General features: G+C 36.5%; 1 protein-coding gene across 1 annotated transcript in view; it reads left to right on the forward strand.

Moving 5' to 3' along the window:
* RP1 (RP1 axonemal microtubule associated) overlaps positions 1 to 18,380 on the forward strand; it is a 378,450-nt gene that overhangs the window by 286,978 nt on the left and 73,092 nt on the right. The window contains exon 25 of the mRNA XM_077166764.1: positions 6,001 to 6,164. Within this exon, the coding sequence (XP_077022879.1) occupies positions 6,001 to 6,164 (164 nt within the window). The remainder of the gene's footprint in view (positions 1 to 6,000; positions 6,165 to 18,380) is intronic.

Consider the following 18,380-nt stretch of genomic DNA (forward strand, 5'->3'; position numbering starts at 1 on the left):
TTTTTATCCCCTTGTGTCATCTGTAGCTCCTCCATCTTTCCTACCTTCAGCACTCAATCTCTCCACCAAGTAAGAGCTGAACAAAGCTGTGGTACATAGAGTTATTTATTAGCCTTCTTAGCTGTCTTGTCTGCCCTGATTGTAGGCCCTTTGTAGGAGTGTGGTAAGGGGCTGCAATCTGCAGTAGTCCACATGGTTTTCTCCTGAATCTTACCATATCCTGCCATGTTCTGGGAAACATCCCTGAGCCATGTTTGCTCCTGGTAGTATGCTCAACTAGCAATTACAAGGTAATATCTTAATTTACGTGTACTTTCCTTGCCTTTCTTTGAGTATCTGGTGGGTTGTTGCCAAGTAACTGAAATTGTGTCAAGACCCAGATGTTTCTATATTAAATAACAAGATCAATTTTCTGAACTATAAAGTCAAATGTAGGTAACCCCTTGTTCTAGTTTGCTAGCTGCCGGAACGCAATATACCAGAAACGGAATGGCTTTTAACAAGGGGAATTTAATGAATTGCTAGTTTACAGTTCTAAGGCCAAGAAAATGTCCCAATTAAAACAAGTCTATAGAAATGTCCAATCAAAGGCATCTGGGGAAAGATACCTTGGTTCAAGAAGGCCGATGAAGTTCAGGGTTTCTCTCTCTCAAGTGAGAAGGCACATGGCGAACACAGTCACAGTTTCTCTCTCGGCTGGAAGGGCACATGGCAAACAAGGTGTCATCTGCTGTCTTTGTCTCCTGGCTTCCTGTTTCATGAAGCTCCCCAGGAAGTGTCTTCTTTCTTCATCTCCAAAGGTCACTGGCTGGTGGACTCTCTGCTTCATGGTGCTGCAGCATTCTTTGCTCTCTCTGGATCTCTCATTCTCCAAAATATTTCCTCTTTTATAGGACTCCAATAAACCAATCAAGACCCACCCAAATGGGTGGAGACATGTTGTCCCTTAGTCCAGTTTAACAACCACTCTTGACTATATCACATCAACCAGGGAGATGATCTCATTACAGTTTCAAATATACAGTATTGAATAGGAATTATTCTACCTTTATGAAATGGGATTTATATCAAAACATGGCTTTTCTTAGGGAACACACTTCCTTTCAAACCAGCACACCCCTAAAACAGAGTGCACAGAATTAGCAAGTGTAAAATGCTAAGATCTAAGGAGGGACCATTTAAATCCACTAGCTATTGGGACTTGGTTCACCAAAACAACCCACTTGTGCCTTTTTGGAAATAAATCTCAAATTAATAAGAGACCTTTGGGATGGAAAAGGTTTACAGCAGGCCTGCAACCTATTTTTCCTTTTTCCTAGGACATATGAAAGAGCTGAGTCAGTCAAATCCCCTGGAATACATGCTAATGACCAGACCTCTGGTTAAAAACACTAATGATATTTATAAGAGAAAGATGATGGCGAGTCCCTATTTGTCATATGCTTTCAGCAGCTGTCCCAGTTTATTTGCCCACTCTCTCCCCCACATGCAAAAGTTAGGGGATTAAAACTAATTCATTATCATCTTTTAAAACTTTCTGTGGGTTTACTTGTCTTATCCAGGATATTTTTACTTAGGGTCATATTTTAGTCAGATAGTAGCTGCAGTTGCAGACATCTGAAGACACAGATGGGTTGGGAATCCAAGATGACCCACACATGGCTGGTAGGTGCTGAGGCTGGGAGGTCACCTGGAATTAGGTTAACCTACCTAACAACTGCCCCCCAATCCCCCCTCCCCACCAATGTGCTTTGGCTCATCACAGGGTGGCTTCTGGAATTTAAGAGGGAGTGTCCCAAGAAAATGTCCTAACAGACCTAGGCAAACTTAGCCTCTAAATCCCAGAATATCACATCTGCTGCATTGTATTGGCTGAGGCCAGACTCAAGGGGAATGCAAACAGGCTCCACCTCTCCATGGAGTAGTCAAGTAGTGTGAAAGAACAAATGGTTTGGAGATACTGGTGAGAACATCTTTGGAAAATGCAGTCTGCCACAGCAGGACATACTTGGTCTGTTCAGGTTGTCTATGGTAAATAAACCTCAAATTTATGGATTTATGAGGGGGCATGAGTAGAGAATGTCATGGAAGCTGGGTGATTGATGGGGTCTAACAGCTCTGTGTGCACCGTGCAGATCTTGCATGTTAAATCTGAACCAGGCTAAAGGGGACATTTTGGAGTTGCACTGGTGCTCTAGGGAAGGGAGTAACAAAGGGTTGAATAATATGCATCTTAGGCTTTGTGGGCCATTTGGTCCCCATTGAAATGGTTCAAATTTGCCATCATCATATGTGAGCAGCCATACAGAATACATAAACAAATCAGTATGACTGTGTTTCCATGAAACTTTAAATAAATTAGGAGGCAAGTTAGATTTGGCCTGTGGTCCACACTTTGCCAATCCCTGATCTTTGATCTCTCCCAAAGAAGAATGGTTGGCCTGGGCCTGCTATTGAATCATTAGGAAAGTTGGTGTTAGGTAAGATCTGTAAACTGTGTGGAGTCTGATTTGACGGTCCAACTCTTTGTGTTATCTCACCTTGTTCATTAAAGTGTCTCTTGACCATTGCTCTAGTTTGCCAGTTGCAAGAATGCAATATACCAGAAACAGAAAGGCATTTAAAAAGGGGAAATTTATTAAGTTGCAAGTTTAGCATTCAAAGGCCATGAAATTGTCCAGATTAAAGGAAGTCTATAGAAATTTCCAAATTAAGGCATCAACAAGAGGTTACCTTCACTCAGGAAAGGCCAATGAAGTTCAGGGTTTCTCTCTCAACTGGAAAAGCACATGGTAAACATGGTGATGTCTTCCAGCTTTCTCTCCAGGGATCTTCTTTTATGAAGCTCCCCCAAGGATGTTTTCTTTCTTCATCTCCAAAGATCTCTGGCTGTGTGTGATCTCAAGACCTACCTGAAATGGGTGAAATCATATCTCCTATTCAAAAGTTAATACCCACAATTGGGCGAGTCACATCTCCATGGAGATAACCTAATGAAGTTTCCAACCTACATTATAGAATAGGGATTAAAATAAACGGTTGCTCCCACAAGATTGGATCAAGATTAAAACATGGCTTTTTCTAAAAAAGATTTACATAAATCTTTTTTCAAATCAGCACAACCATCTATCACAATGCTAGTGCATGAAAGAGATCCTCAGTATCTGTAACTCAGCTGGAAGCAAAGTATTCATTGAATTCCAATTACTGGCCTAGCATTATTTACTGAAGTTCAGGGTTTCCTGGTTAAATTGCATCTATTCTGGCTACAATTAGCTATATGAAAAGGACCAATGACAGAGCAGTTACTTTTCATTGTTAAAGAGCAAGTTCTTGTCACACCTAATTTTCTTTATATTAAGAAGAAAGCCAAATTAATTCTGGGATGTTTAGAGAGCAAGAGGTCCTTAGCAGTCCATGTTGAAAGTTAAATCTACGTATTGGTGTAGAACACACACCGACTGTTTTTATATTTTAATACCAAAGACTTTTAATACAAAAGAAAAACAAGCCTTCTGGAGTGTAGTTTCCATGAAAATCTTTTTTCTGTATCAGGATTTCTACCAATGGAGTCCCATGCTATAGTTTTTCCCCCAGTTTGAGTTTGAGAGCAACGAAATGGTAGATTGAGGTAGATTGTCAGCCACAACTTGTTACATAGTCAACAAATTTTTCTTTTTAATCTTTCAAAACACTGGTAAAATATAAAATAAATATTTAAAGTTCAGTTACATGGAATTTTCTTCCTTTCTTTGAAAGCTCTGATTTAGAGGCAGTTTTCTAAAAGACTAACAGATGATAATTTTTTTTTAATATGAGCCTTTGTGGTTGAACAGACAGCAATAGGCATAAGAAAAAAAAAGGAACTTGTATAGACAGAATGAATGAACTCATTTTCTTTTCATTTTTTGGTGAAGAAAAGTTTATTATAAAAAAATTAAGGGAGAAATCTTGTAATTGTGACACATGTAAACACAAAAACTACAAAACACATTTCCATCTCTGTTAGAAATAAATTCCATTTCAAAGGACAGTGGCACTTTTCATTTAAATCTAGACTCAGATGTTTCTCTGTTTTCTACAAATGTTCCTCTTTTGTATTTTATATTGTGAGAAATTCTTAGAAAATTTGATAAGATTTTTAAAGTATACTATAAACAATATTGAAAACAGTGATTTTTTCCTCAGTGGCATAAAAGAAAACTTGAAACTGAATAAAAATAATTGTAGAAGCTAATTGCATTAGCTATTCTGCACTGAAGGCTTTATGTCATCGTGACATGCTAGAAATTTCCAAGGGGGAACACAGGAGTGTTGAATGAATCGGTGACTCCTTGCTATTTGTCTCTATTTTAATAAACACGATATCCAAACCTGATATGTAAACTCACTCCTATCCCTCTCCACATGATAGTGTGGTATGAGAATCTCAGGGCAGGCTCAGATGGCAGGGGAAGGAGATAAGGCTGACATAGGAAAAGACACCTAAATAAAAGGAGAGATTCTTTAATTAACTCTTTGAGTTATGCATCAAAGCACAGGTGTGAAGCTTTCTGGAAGAATTTGTATTGTGATAGGATTCTTAATGGGATTATAACTCAAAATTTGAGTATTTCCTGTTTTCCAAATAAGTTGAAGTACCTCAAAGCAAACTTGCTATAGGGTGGAAGGACAAGGGAACACAACTTTGAGTTCTTCCACTCCTTTGACATATTGGCACAGAGGCTTAAATTCCATTTTTATTGATCAAATGCAACATTATGCAAAATTTACTTGAGGTAAGTTTTATTAAATTGATTAGAGATTAAAGATCTTCCCTTGATGTTTGTGGGTTTATGGGAGTCAGAAAGCAGCATAAATGTATTAAAAAAAAGAAAGGTGGTATCTTAGTGGAGGAGTTATGGAAAACTCAACTGTCCAGAATGGTGAATGTGCATTGGAAATATGAAAAATACTCAAAACGCAGTGTCTGCTTATACAGCTTTTGAATATAGCAGTAAAACACCTTTAAACTGCTCCTGCAAAATAAGGATAAACTTGACGGAGTATTCAACATCCTACACAGAGTTCTAGGAGGCAGGACTTTATCTTTTGTTATGCTTAACGATACGGTGCAAACTCAGTGTGAAAGGGTTTGACCAATTGTGGGGTTGATGGTGAAATTTTCTAAAGAAGTGTGTAAAATGATTAAATATGTCTTTCCAATTAAACCAATCACAGAACAGCTTGACGATCTTTTTAAAAGATATTTTTGTTATGCTCGGCTTATCTCAATCTTTCTGTGTTTTCCAGCAGCACCTCGGCAGAAAGCAGATCTATTCTGCTTACATGATGCTTTGCCTGTTTCTATTTCAAATGTCTTTCCTTTGCCTTCCCTTCCCCACACCCGACTTTTTTTGCTATTCCCTTTTGATTTGCACACCATCTTAGCCCTTACTTTCTTGTCTCATTTCAACTCTAAGGAATGAAACTGCTAAGGAAGCTCTGGCAGGTTTTTATTTTGCTAAAGAATTTTTTAGCTTTTGTTTCTTTGTTTTTAGGTTCTTCACATGCTCACCACTATTCTGCTGGGATCGCCAAACTGTGTCACTAGCACAGCTTGACAAGGCTATCCCATTGTGCAGATGCTGCCTTACCATCAGAGCTATCTGTATTTCTATCATCCATTCCCACCCAAAGATTTGACAGTGATGCCTAAGAAAACGCTGACATTTCCCAAACACATAATACAAAATGCTTCCAACTCAGCCGTTTTGCCCCAAATACCTACCGATCCCGAAAAGTTCACTACCTATTTACATTATAATTATTTTGCTATAATACTCCTGTGCCCCGCACATCCTGGAGTCCAAAAAGGCAGTCGTAATACAATTATTTTGGTACTTCTTGATTTTGTAAACTATTCATTTCATGAATAAATAGATTAAGGAGAATTCCTCATTTTCTTAATATTATGGGTTTCTTCTATAGTTTCACCGTGATTTCCTTATTTATTTGCAGAAGGAGACTGGAAGGTGACTGTTGTCACTGGGGATTTTGAAGATGCCAGCACCTCAGCAACAGTATTCCTTTATGTTTATGGAGAAACGAAATGTTCAGGTCCTATCATTTTGGGATCTGGGAAACATCAGCTATTTAACACCAACAGTGCAGATATATTCAAGGTAAAATTGATGTGGCTTGTTAAGAGATATTGTGATATACATACCATAAGATAAAATAGAGAATGACTGTTGTTTTGTTTTTGTATTGCATTCACATTAAATTTTCATAGTATACATAACATCTTTAATCCTAAGGGAGTCAAGAAAAAGAAGTAGTAACAGAAATAGAAAATTTTTGTTTCTCCTCTACTTTTTATTTGTGTAAAGATAGTGAAGTATGCTAATGTCAGAAAACTAAAAAATAAGAGGGAAAAATTTACTCTTGCTCGTACCATCAAGCCAGCTGTTTCCATTGTTGAAAATTCTGACCAACTCCTTGTCCATTTGCAGACATGTTTGCATAGACACCCTAACACACAGATGGGGTACGTGCTGTGATGGGAAGGGGGCGCAACATAATGGCTAAGATATGGTCTGAAGAATCAGATGGACAAGATTCAAACGCTAACTTTGCCACTTACAAGCATGGTGATCTAGACAAGTTACTTAATCTCTCTGTGCCTCAGTTTACTCAATAACCCTTCCTTCAAAGAGTTACTATGAAGATTAAATGAATTGATCCATGTAAACTGCTAGTGTCACTCCTGAAATTCTCAATAAATATCTCCTTTTATTATTGTAGTACATAAGCAATTGTGTAGCTCTCTCTCCCCCCCTTCTTACTTATTTCATTACCATTTTGCGATGGTCTATGCAAGTTTCCTAATTCTAATTTGGATTGATTAAATATTGAGGAGTATACAGCGGTTAAGTGAAACACTTTGCTATTGTTGGTTATTTAAGTGGCTTCTAGGATTTTACTATTATAAATAATGCCGTAATAAATATATTTATGATCCTACTTTTCTTCCTTTTTAACCAAAATTATCTTGGTTCTTTATGATAAATTCTGACCAATGGGATTACCCTTGAGCATTTTTGACACATTGCTTTCTAAAAGTGTTGGACTTACATAGTGTAGCAATTCCGAGGACACAGTAAAGAGCTGTTAAGTGTCTTAGCTTGAGGACAATCTTGACAAACAACACACTAAGGGTTTGTTTAAGCAGTGGCAATTCATTGGCACAGTTTTAAGGCTAGGTGAAGTCCAAAATCAAAGTGTCAGCAAGGTGATGCTTCCTTCTCAAAGCCTGTGGCGTTCTGGTGCTAGCCTTCAGAAATCCTTGGGGCTCCTTGCCTTGTATTCCTGCTCTTCCTTCTCTTCCATGTTCTGTTGACTTGTAGCTTTCTGCCCCTACCTGTGACTTTCTTTGAATTTCTTCTACTTAAAAATTACTCTTGTAACCTGGATTAAGGCCCGTGCTCTTTCAGTTGGGTCACACCTTCACTAAAATAAGGTTTTGAAAAGGTCCTGTTTACAATGGGTTCAAACCCATAGGAATGAGGATTAATATTAAAAATATATCTAAACTGGGGTACATAATTCAATCTACCATAGTTTTAGCTGCTTAAATAATTCCTATACCCCCTCCCCATAATTGTGCTATCTATTTCTGCCATACACGGTGTTTAATATCTTTTCATTAAAATTTCCCAATCCTTCTTTGCAAGTTATAGTGGGTGACTATGTATCTATGGAAGTTTTCTTCCCTTTTACTTTTTTGTCAAAAGGGCTTTATTGAGATATAATTCACATTTCATAAAATCTACCCATTCAAACTCTACTATTCAACTGTGATAAGTACATTCATACAATTGCACAACCATCATTATGATCTAATTTTAGAATATTTTAATCATCCCCCAAAGAAAGCCTGAACCCATTAGCAGTAACTCCCTAAACCCTTGCCCCCAGCTTTAGGTAGCCAGTAAACTACTTTTTATATCTATAAATCAGACTATTACAAATACTTCATGTAAATGGTATCATACAACATGGAATTTTTTTTATGCCTGGTTTCTTTTACCTATCATGATGTTTCTTAAGGCTAATCCATGCTGTACTGTATATTAATGTTTCATTCCTTTTTATGGTTGAATAATATTCCACTATTTGGATAGAGCACACTTTATTTTTCACTCATTAGTTGATGGACATTTGAGTTTTTTTCCTTTTTTTGGACTATTATGAATCAGTTTGCTATAAATACCCATGTATAAGTTTTAATGTGGACAGATTTATCATTTCTCTTGGGTGGATACCTAGAAGTAGAATTACTGATACATATGATAACTCTATATTTAACAATTTGAAGAACTTCCAAACTGTTTTCCAAAGTGGTTGCACTATTTTATATTCTCACTTGCAATGTATGAAAGTTCTAATTTCTTCACATCCTCACCAGCATTTTTTATTGTCTGTCTTTTTACTATAGCTATCCTAGCAGTAATGAACGCATGGTTCATTGTGCTCTTGATAAGCATTTCCCTAATGATTCATCATGTTGAATGTTTTTCCATGTGCTTTCTGGCCTTTTGCGTACTCTTTGCTAGAGAAATGTCTATTCAAATCCTTTGCTTACCTTTAATTTGATTACCTTTTTATTAGTGGGTTTAAGAATTCTTTATAAATTCTGGATAAAATCCTTTATCAAGTATATTATTTGCAAATCTTCACCCCCGTTTTGTGAGACTTTCTTTTTCAATTTCTTAGCGGTATAGATCTGCACTACCATAGAGTCTTTTCAGTTCAGCCTGAAGGATTCCCTTTAGTATTTCTCATAAAGTAGATATGCTAGCAATGAATTCTATCAGCCTTCATTTATCTGGTATTGTCTTAATTTGAATATAGAATTCTTGGTTGAAATATTTTTGCTTTCATCATTTTTAAGATGTTATTCCTCTGATTCCTGGTCTCCATGGTTTCTGATGCAAAATCAGCTGTTAATCTTATTGAAGATTTCTTATATGTGATGAGTTTTTCTCCTGCTCCTTTAAAAATTCTCTTTGTTTTGGTGGTCAACAGTTTGATTATAATGTGTCTAGGTATGTGTCTCCTCGTTGGCTTGCACAGCTACTGTGGTTGTGAGACTGCTGATTTTCAAGGCCACTGTGGAGCTGGGGAGAGCAGAATAGGCATATATCAAGTTACAATGCACAAACTTCTCATTTTCCCAAGGTTCACAGTTTTCGTTGAATAAATGATCCTCGGGTTGTTGTGTGAGCCCTTGGTTAACTTCCAGAGTTCTCAAGTTTTGACTTTGACAATTTTGTCAGGTCTTTCATTCCTTTGATAGAGAAGTGGATTTATGGGGTCCTCACTCCATTCCTGAATTCCTACTATACCTTTCTTACTTTTATCATGTTTTGTTCTTTTTTTCTTCAGATTTCTATTCCTCCATGATATCCTCCATCTGTGGCTCTGATGTTTATAATCCTGGCTAGAGAGAAATAAGAACTGGCTCAATATAAATTTGGCTTTGAACCTACACTATGACATGTGTCTGAATCCTTGAAATATAAGAGCCACCAGCTAAGTGCTTCTTGAGACATTAACTTTATCATTACTGAAGTATCCTTGTGTATGACTGGTTCATGTAGTCTGTAGCAACTGTAAAGGTTATGAGACCCAACAATAGGTCTTGAATTGAACTTGATTTTGAGGAAGGATAGAGTAGAGGAGGATTCCAGTTTTGAAAAAGAACTTGCAAAATAGCATCTGACTTTGTGGTAATTATGTTTTTACCCTACATTTACCACAGGGTCAGCAATGGGATATGCTTGGAATGCCATGGAAAGTTAGGGTAGAGGAAATGAGACGTTCTCTGGCCAATGAGCAAGGTAGAAATCAGAATAGTCCATAAAGGCAGAAAGTTTGGCTGGAGCAGGCACAGAGGATTACTAGAGAGCAGGGATTGGACTTCATTTAGTTGTTAATTCTTGAATCTTATCCACTGCTGGGCACAGATAGACACTCATGAATATCTGTTGAAAGCATGAAAATTTAATGAAAATGACTTTGCTGAAGTTTAATATTTGCTGCTTTCTTTCAGTATTCATCGGTGAATTTCCCTTGTGATCATCCTTACCCCAAGGGCATCATAAAAGCATCACATATGTCTTATATGGTTATTATTTACTTATAAACTTGTCCAGAGATTTAGCTGAGCTCTTCATTGCATTTCTGCAAATTGAAATACTAAATAGTACTCTGTTCTTGAAAAAAGTTAGTGGCTAAGCCATTCTCTCCTAGCAAGTAGTTTCCTGCTTCTGGTTTACTGTTATATGAAGTCAATTAATTTTGTAGATGAATAGGTTTAATATTTATTATGAGCTCATAGGAACTTGTACAAGCTTTTGAATCTCCCTTATGTTGCTTAGAATAGATTGTATAATACATTTTTGCCTTTTTAAGATAATTTATATCAGCAAGAAGTAGAAGACCTATATTTGAGCTCCAATTCTGCCCTTTACTATCTAAGGAAGCCTAGATAAATCACTTAACATTTCTAAGCTTTAATTTCTCCCATTACAAATGGGTAGATGGTATCTTGCAGTGCTATTGTGAAGAATCAAAGAGTTAAAAATATAAAATTTTATATGAAATATAAAACATTATTATTGCAATCATGAGGCTGACTCATATGATCCTGCCCCCAAATTGGGATAAGTTTCCTGATGGGGTGGGATATAAGATAATTTTTCAGATGAATGAGGGCAGGAAGGCAGCTTGGCAGATGGTTGGTGGGTGGCTATTTCTGGAATGGGGGTCTGTGTAGAAACATGTCTGGAGGATGGAGTAGGAGGGAAAGACAGAGGGAGCCAAGACTGGGTTGGCTGGACTAGAGAAAGTAACATCAGGAACATTTATCTTGGGCCTTTTCAATGTTTAAAGGTTAGATTTCCATGTGGACATATAAACTATTAGCCAATAGCTAAATAGACGTCACTGTAATCATTTTGATTTTGATATAACTCTATGACTTTCTTTTATACTCATTTTTCCTTGTTTCCTCTCTGCTTCTTCTTTTTTTCCCGTGGACTTGAAATTTAGAGTACGATATTATTTTTTCATTGATTCCATTTAGCAATTTATCAGTTATACGTAAACAAGGTCATGCTGACACATTTTACTTTCCCGTGAATTTCAGACCCCAGGGACAATTAAACTTGATCTTTTCCCTCAGTCACAAAAATTGAAGTATTTTGAAAATGACATCTTGTGCATTTTGTTCATAACATTTTCAGTGATGCATTCTTACCAAGAAAAGCCAATGCTTAAATTTCTTTAAATGTCTCCAAAACTGCAATGAGGCATAAACTAAGGGACACAGATAACTACTTTTCAAAGAGATACACTTTTTCATTAAAACAAAAATATTATTGACTTCAGATACTAACCACCAAATGTGGTTGATCCTTCAGAATCCAAAAACCTTCATGGGGAGAAAGGAAAAAGATTGTCTGCTGCTGGTCACTCCAAGCTAGATGCTAGCTATTTGGTTAAGTGGAAACAAGGGGGATCAAAACAAAAACCCTCCTTATTTGCTCTTTTGAGGTGGTGAAATTATATTTCTTCTTTTCAGAGACCAAGAATTTTATTTGTGGTATTTATTGCATTTTCTTCTATCTTTTAGAATCGTCTTACATCAGTGTAGTAGATTGAGTTATGTGACCCAACATAGATATGTTCTTAATCTTAATCCACATTCCTGTGTATGTGTGAGCCCATTTATATAAAAGACTTTTGAGGGTGTTATTTTAATTAAAGTCATGAAGGCTTTTTATTACTGGGGTCCTTTATTAAGCAGAAGAAGTTCAGACATAGTCACTCAGAGAAAGTGACAGGGAGAAGCCTGAAGATAGTGGAAACCAGAAGAACAGACACAAGGAGAGAGAGACAATCATGTGATAGAGGCAGAGATGCAAGCTAAGGAATGCCAAGGATTCTTGCAAGCCAGCACCAGAAAGCTATAGACTCTGGAAGAAAGCATGACCTGTTGAGACCTTGATTTTGGGTTTCTAGTCTTCAAAACCAGGAGACAATAAATACTTGTTGTTTAAGCCAACACATTGTGTGGTATTTGCCATAGCAGGCTGGCCAACTAAGACAAGCAGTCATCCTTATTCTTTCTTGCCTTCAACCTACCAGAATGCTTATGCCCTCCTTATTCTAAAAATGATCCTCACTGTGCTCTGAAATCATGAACAGTTTCCTTCCCTTCTTTGCCATGCTTTTTGAAATACTAATCCATGCCGTTGCTCTACCTCTTTCTGTTCCTATTCTCCCTTAAGTCTCCTGCAGTTTGGATTTATGTTTTCAAAGATCAGCAGTATCTGAGGCCCTAATTACCCTGTAAAGTCCTAATTACTCCATCAGCTGTCAAACTGGGTAGGCAGCCAAGCATTTGTTGGGCAAGTGGATAGAGCAATGACGGGGTGTGGGCGCTGGAATTAGAGCATCGTGCTCAAATTCTAACTTCTTGACCAGCTGTGTGCTTGTGAGAAGTTATTGAATGTTTTATGCTCTGTGGAATCAGCAAAAATAATTGTACTTATGTACAGTAGTTGTTATGGAATAAATGAGATACAAAAGCAGTGTAAAATTTTCAGCACAGAGGGGGACAAATAGTAAACATTCAGTACCTTTGAAGTATTTTTTGTTGTTGGGAGACAGTCAAAAACTTTACAGAAATGGGAATGCAAGTAGAGAGATGAATTTGGCAAGGAGGACATGAGTGTCTTTCAAGTTTCACTGGTCTGCTGAGAGAGAAGAAAGAGATGATTGGTGTGAAGAGAAATGGTGGCTCTAGATATGGAGCCACTTTCCCTTTAAGATGATTAATTAATGAAAGAGAGAAACAAGTGATTAGATGGGGGAGGGCAAAATAAACTGTAGGACTCCTCAAAAATAGAAAGATGGTTCATTTTTGAAGGGGAGAAGAAGGTAGCAGTGAAGGGAGCATTTTTAATGAAAAATTGAAAGAGATGGAATAAGTGTTAGTCAGATTCCTCAAAAGACACAGAGATACAGTTGGAAGAGTAGGTTTTTTAAGGAGGAAGGTACTTGTTCATTCTTCTTGAGACTAAGAATTAGGATAAGAAATAGATAACATAACAGATGTTAAGATAGAAATAAAGTACAATCAGTTCAGCTATAATACTTGTTTTGAAAATGTGAATTTGCTTCAATGTGCTTGATGTATTAGGGAACAATTTGAGCATAACTGGAACTTCATATTTTCTTAGCAATTTCAGCACCAAAAAATCTAGAAAATGTAGAAAATCACACCAAACTGAGCTGGATTGTGTAGGAATACACAAATCATAGACACACACACACATACACAGCTCATACATCTCCCAGCTATCTATCTCTGTTCACCAGGTGTGCTCCTATCCACGTCGGGTATTATAGCTTTCCTTTCTATTTATTTCAGGTAACCTTCTTTCCACAATTGACAACAACTCACAAGCTGCAACACTTCTGACACCCCTTTCCACAAACAATATTTATATCATTTCAAGATACTAGTTCTGCATTTATTGTAGTAGCTATGTATTTCTTAACAATTTACACATGTAAAATTTTGCTACCATTTGTTTCTGATGTCATTTTTGAGGGATGTACCAGTGTCATTTTTTCTTAAGCCTTGTGGTTTTTATTGCAGTTTTGCATAGTGTGGTGAGTTTTAGGAACACATTACACTTAGAATTAACTATACGTGGAGGAGTCTTCCAGGAAGGTCTGATTTTGATGACATAGGAGAGGCCAGTGACTTCCACCAGTGGAATTCACTCAACCTAATGAGCAAAGAGAGTGGAAGATTCCATAGTATTTGCAAATGTCAAGAATACATTAAAGAAATTGAAAAGGAAACTGAAGTCCTTGCAAAGCTTTAATCTTGTTGTTTCTATTATCTATTTGTTCTCGGGAACTTAATTATACAAATGTGTACAAATTTTATTGTGCCTATTAGGCCAATTAATACTCTGAGCTTTTAGCTCAAGTGATATTGAAATACAAGACAACAGAGAACCAAAATTATCATGCTCACATGTTTATTTTGAGGGTATTGGAGATTTTACTCTCATGTTGAGCTGCATGGATTTGAAATTATTTTCAAAAGATAAAAGAAGCACTTTTAGTCTTTTTGGTTGAATTTAAGGCAATTGAAGTGTACTAAAGTTGTTTTTAACCTGGCTTCACAATATCATATGCTCTTTTCTATCAGTTCCTACATTTTATCCTCATCTTCTCATAACATATACATTCTTAACATACCCAATATTCAGTATTTTCCTTTTTCTATAGGACTATGATAGTAAAAGCTGTTATGATTTTCATACACAATTATTGTATTCAGCATTTCCTGGTTTTATTTTCCATTCATTAGCATAATCTATAAATAATAGGATCATTATAATAAATATCTTTGTACATTTCAAGTTTCCTTTTAAAAGATGAAATCCATCAAGAGCCTGATAATGTGATCTGCTTCATAACATAAAAGTAAAATGGTTGGAAAGCTACATCGTGATTGATCTTAATGCTATATAAATTTAGTGATATTTTACTTTTAATTTAAAAAGAAATGAATTTCATACTGTCAAAATATATTTATTCAAAAAATTTTTGAAACCTACTTTTTGCCAAATGCCATATCAAAAGGTGTTAGTATCAAAACAAAACAAAACAAAACAACAAACTTTAGAGCTATTTATAACATCCCCATGTCTTTAGAATGAGAGCGGGTTTCTTTTGGACAGTATAGTGGTGTCCATCCTTTTTATTCCCTTAGACAGCTCTTTCTTTTAACTGATGTGATGATTTATTTTTCTTTCTTTGTGTTCAATTGAACATAGTTTATGAGTTGGGTTTATCTCCTGTAGTGATGTTATTTAACCTCTTTACTTTTGAACTTTTAGTGGTTTCCCTAAAGTTTACAATTATACACTTTAAAATAATCTGAGTACACCTCCAAGTATTATTCTACTACCTCGTGTGTAGCGTAAGGATGTATAACAGAATAATCTTACTCCCTCCATCCAATCTCTTCTAGGATGGTCATTCATGTCATTTTCACATATGTATAAAACAAAATAAATAATTACTGATTTCTCTGTAAATACTCATTATCTTTTAGAGAAAAATAAGAAAATTTTGTTTTACCTTGTATCCATTTTTTTGGGTAGAGCATAATGTGTAGATCGCATTTTAAATTTCTTTGTGTAAATCAAAGCCTGTTGGAAGAACTTCCTTTACTCTTTCTTTTTGAGTAGGTTTGTTGACAGTGAGTTCTGTCTTTGTGTTTGTCTGGTATAGTCTTTACTTCTCCTTCATATTTAATGATATTTTCCCTGAGTATAGAATTCTGGATTGATAGCCTTTTTTCCTTTCAGCACTTGATATGTCACTGTGTGGTTTTTGGTTTGGATATATATTCTGTTAAGAAGTTGGTTGTAATTCTTATCCTTCCTCTTGTTTTTTCCTCTGTCTGCCTTCTAGATTTGCTCTGTCTTGTCTTCAGCAGATGAATATGATATGCCTAGGAGTGTGTGTGTATGTGTATTGATATTTAATCTGCTTGGTGTTCTCCAAGCTTCTTGGATTTGTAATTTGGTTTCTGCAACTATTTTTGAAAATTTGAAGTCATTGTATCCTCAAATATTTCTATTCTCTATCTTCTGGTATTCAAATTGTGCACATACAAAACTGCGTGATATTATCTGACAGCTCTTAAATGCTCTGTTCTATTTTTAAAACATTTTTTCTCTTTGTGTTTCTATCAACCTATATAAAAATTCATGGATTCTTTTCTTGTCAGTGTGGAATCTACTGATGAACTATTCAAAGGAATTCCTCATCTCTGTTCATTTGTTTTTGGTTCTAACATTTTCTTCCATTATTTCTGATAGTTCCCATTGTCTTACTGAAATTACACTATCTGCTTTTGCATGTTGTCCACATTTTCCATTAAAACCTTTCACAATTAATATTAAATAACATGCTTGGTGGTAGAGAGCACATATGTCATTTCTGAGTCTGGTTCTGGTAATTATTGCTTTGTCTCTTCAGATTCTGTTTTTCCTTGCCTCTTTTCATGTCTTGTACTTTTTTGTTGGAAGCTGGGGTAGAATGTATATGGTATTAGATACTGAGGCAAATATTGGTAATTTGGAGGTAAGCATGCTTTTCTTTCTGCAGGACATTTAGTGTGGCAGTTTGTGTTAATCTAGTCAGTAATTGATGCTATTTTTACCCTCAGACCGTAACAACCTACAAATCCTCTAGTAAATCCTTGTGCTTATAGTGTGGACCAACTTGCCAGAGAATTTTTAAAAATGTTTCTTCCCAACTGATTTTGGGTCTCCCTATTTGGTTTTGGGTCACAAATCAAAGACTCACACTTGTGAATGTGGTGGAGTGAGGTGGGGGAAGAGTATATTCCGTGATGTTCTGACCAAGCTGTGGATTTCCACAGCCGCTGTGGATTTCACAAGTGGGCCTGCCCCTCTTCCGAACTCTTGCACATAGTCCCATCCCTGATCCGGGGTCAGAAGAATCTATATTCCTGTTGTCTTAGTCCCAGCAGCAGCGGGTTTCCACTAATGCCCCTAAGTGACTGTTTTCCTTGTTTTTCCCTCTGCAGATTAAATCTGTCCTTCCTTGAGATTTACTCTATGGTTCCATGGGGGGGATAGGGAGATGGGTGTGAGCAGAGTTTCAGCAGCGGCTTCTGTTCCTCTCCTCAGCCAGCACCATGAGGAAATCTTTTGGCCCGATTTTCCCTGTGAGTGCCTGGTGGAGTTGCCATAGGAAAAGTCAGCAAGGGCTTAGAAACGCTCATGATTTCCCACACAAGGAGCAAATGCTTGAGGCTTGGTTTTCCCTGCAGAAGTCTATCTCTTTCCATAGCTGGGGTTAACTTTTAACCCTGGAAACCAGTTCTCAAGAAAAGTTGTTAATTTGTAATTTGTTCAGGCTTTTTTCTTATTGTAAAGGTGAGAATGACACTCTTTCCAACTCTCTATATCTCTGAGCTCCAATGAGGAATATTTAGATGTGAAAGCAGACTTATTTCCATTTTATTAGATTTTTATAGAACTGGAGTCACTAGAGAGCAGAAGATAATATATAAAATTTAACAATGTGTAAAGATTCAATAACCACAATCAAGCTAAATGTGAGATTCTTCAGAGGCATAAGTCCAATTGTTCTTTATTTTCTTTGAGAAGAGAATAAACAACATAAACTTGTCAGATTTGAGGGAGAATTTCAAGAGAATAAAGATAAAATAGCCTTGGAACAACATTTACTATGCTTTCTTCTTCTCTGACAATATTAAAAAGCATTTGGGACATTTCAGTATGTCCTGATTTAGGTGAAACCAGCCTATAAGAAAATGGATATGTAAAAGACTATTTTGTCTTGATATTTGATAGAAAGCTTTCAATGTTTAAGAATACAGGCATTTTTCAATGAGAAAAAAAAAAACAAGAAAGAACTTCAAATATCGATTTGTAGTAGGAGAACTCCTTTCAAAATATTTGGGAAAAAAAGACAAAATCCAAACAAAATGGCTCAAACAATTTCTCAAATATCATTTTAGGAAGGGCAAATTGTTTCTGCTTTCTAAAGGTTGGGTCCTCAAAGGATGCTATTCAACTCAGTGTAATTCAGCAAGAATTGGTAGTGTACACACGGGATGACCAACACGGGGGAAAACCTCTGAAAGGTGTAGAACTATACAACAGGAAACAATCACATTGAAGAGAAAGGATAATACACATGAAACAGGTAAGATGACAGAAAATTTGTAAGTGAGTGCCCCAGTAAGCAGTACAAACAAAAAAATGCTTGAGGGCGCAGAAGAAAGGATTCATAGCTCTCTCTCGGGATCCACTGAAGCAAAATCTTCTGTAGCTGTTGACTGGTGGACCTTTCGACTGGAAGCAGTGTGTGCCGGAAATGTAGTTCTACAGAAGCAGGGTAAGTTATTGCACTCAAGGGAGAAAAGTGCTTGGGCTTTCTTTAGATACATTAGCTCTTTTTTTTTTCTCTGTGCTTCCTTATCCCTTTCAAATATAAGATGATAACCCCAAACTCAGCAGCGATTACATTGGCAACCACATCAAGTTCTTTGCTGAGCATTTCCTAATTTCATCGAACTTTTTAGTCAGAAACCTGATAAAGGAGGCAGAATCAACAAGGTCTATGGGCAGAATCAGGGTTTTGAGAGAAAACAGCAAAATGTTTAATACTGTGTTATTTCAGAAAATTCTCTGTATAGGGCTATTATAAGCATCCCTGATTTTTCTTTGCCATAACCAGCA

The sequence above is a fragment of the Tamandua tetradactyla genome, chromosome 6 (assembly GCF_023851605.1).
Source record: "Tamandua tetradactyla isolate mTamTet1 chromosome 6, mTamTet1.pri, whole genome shotgun sequence".
Taxonomy (NCBI): Eukaryota; Metazoa; Chordata; class Mammalia; order Pilosa; family Myrmecophagidae; genus Tamandua; species Tamandua tetradactyla.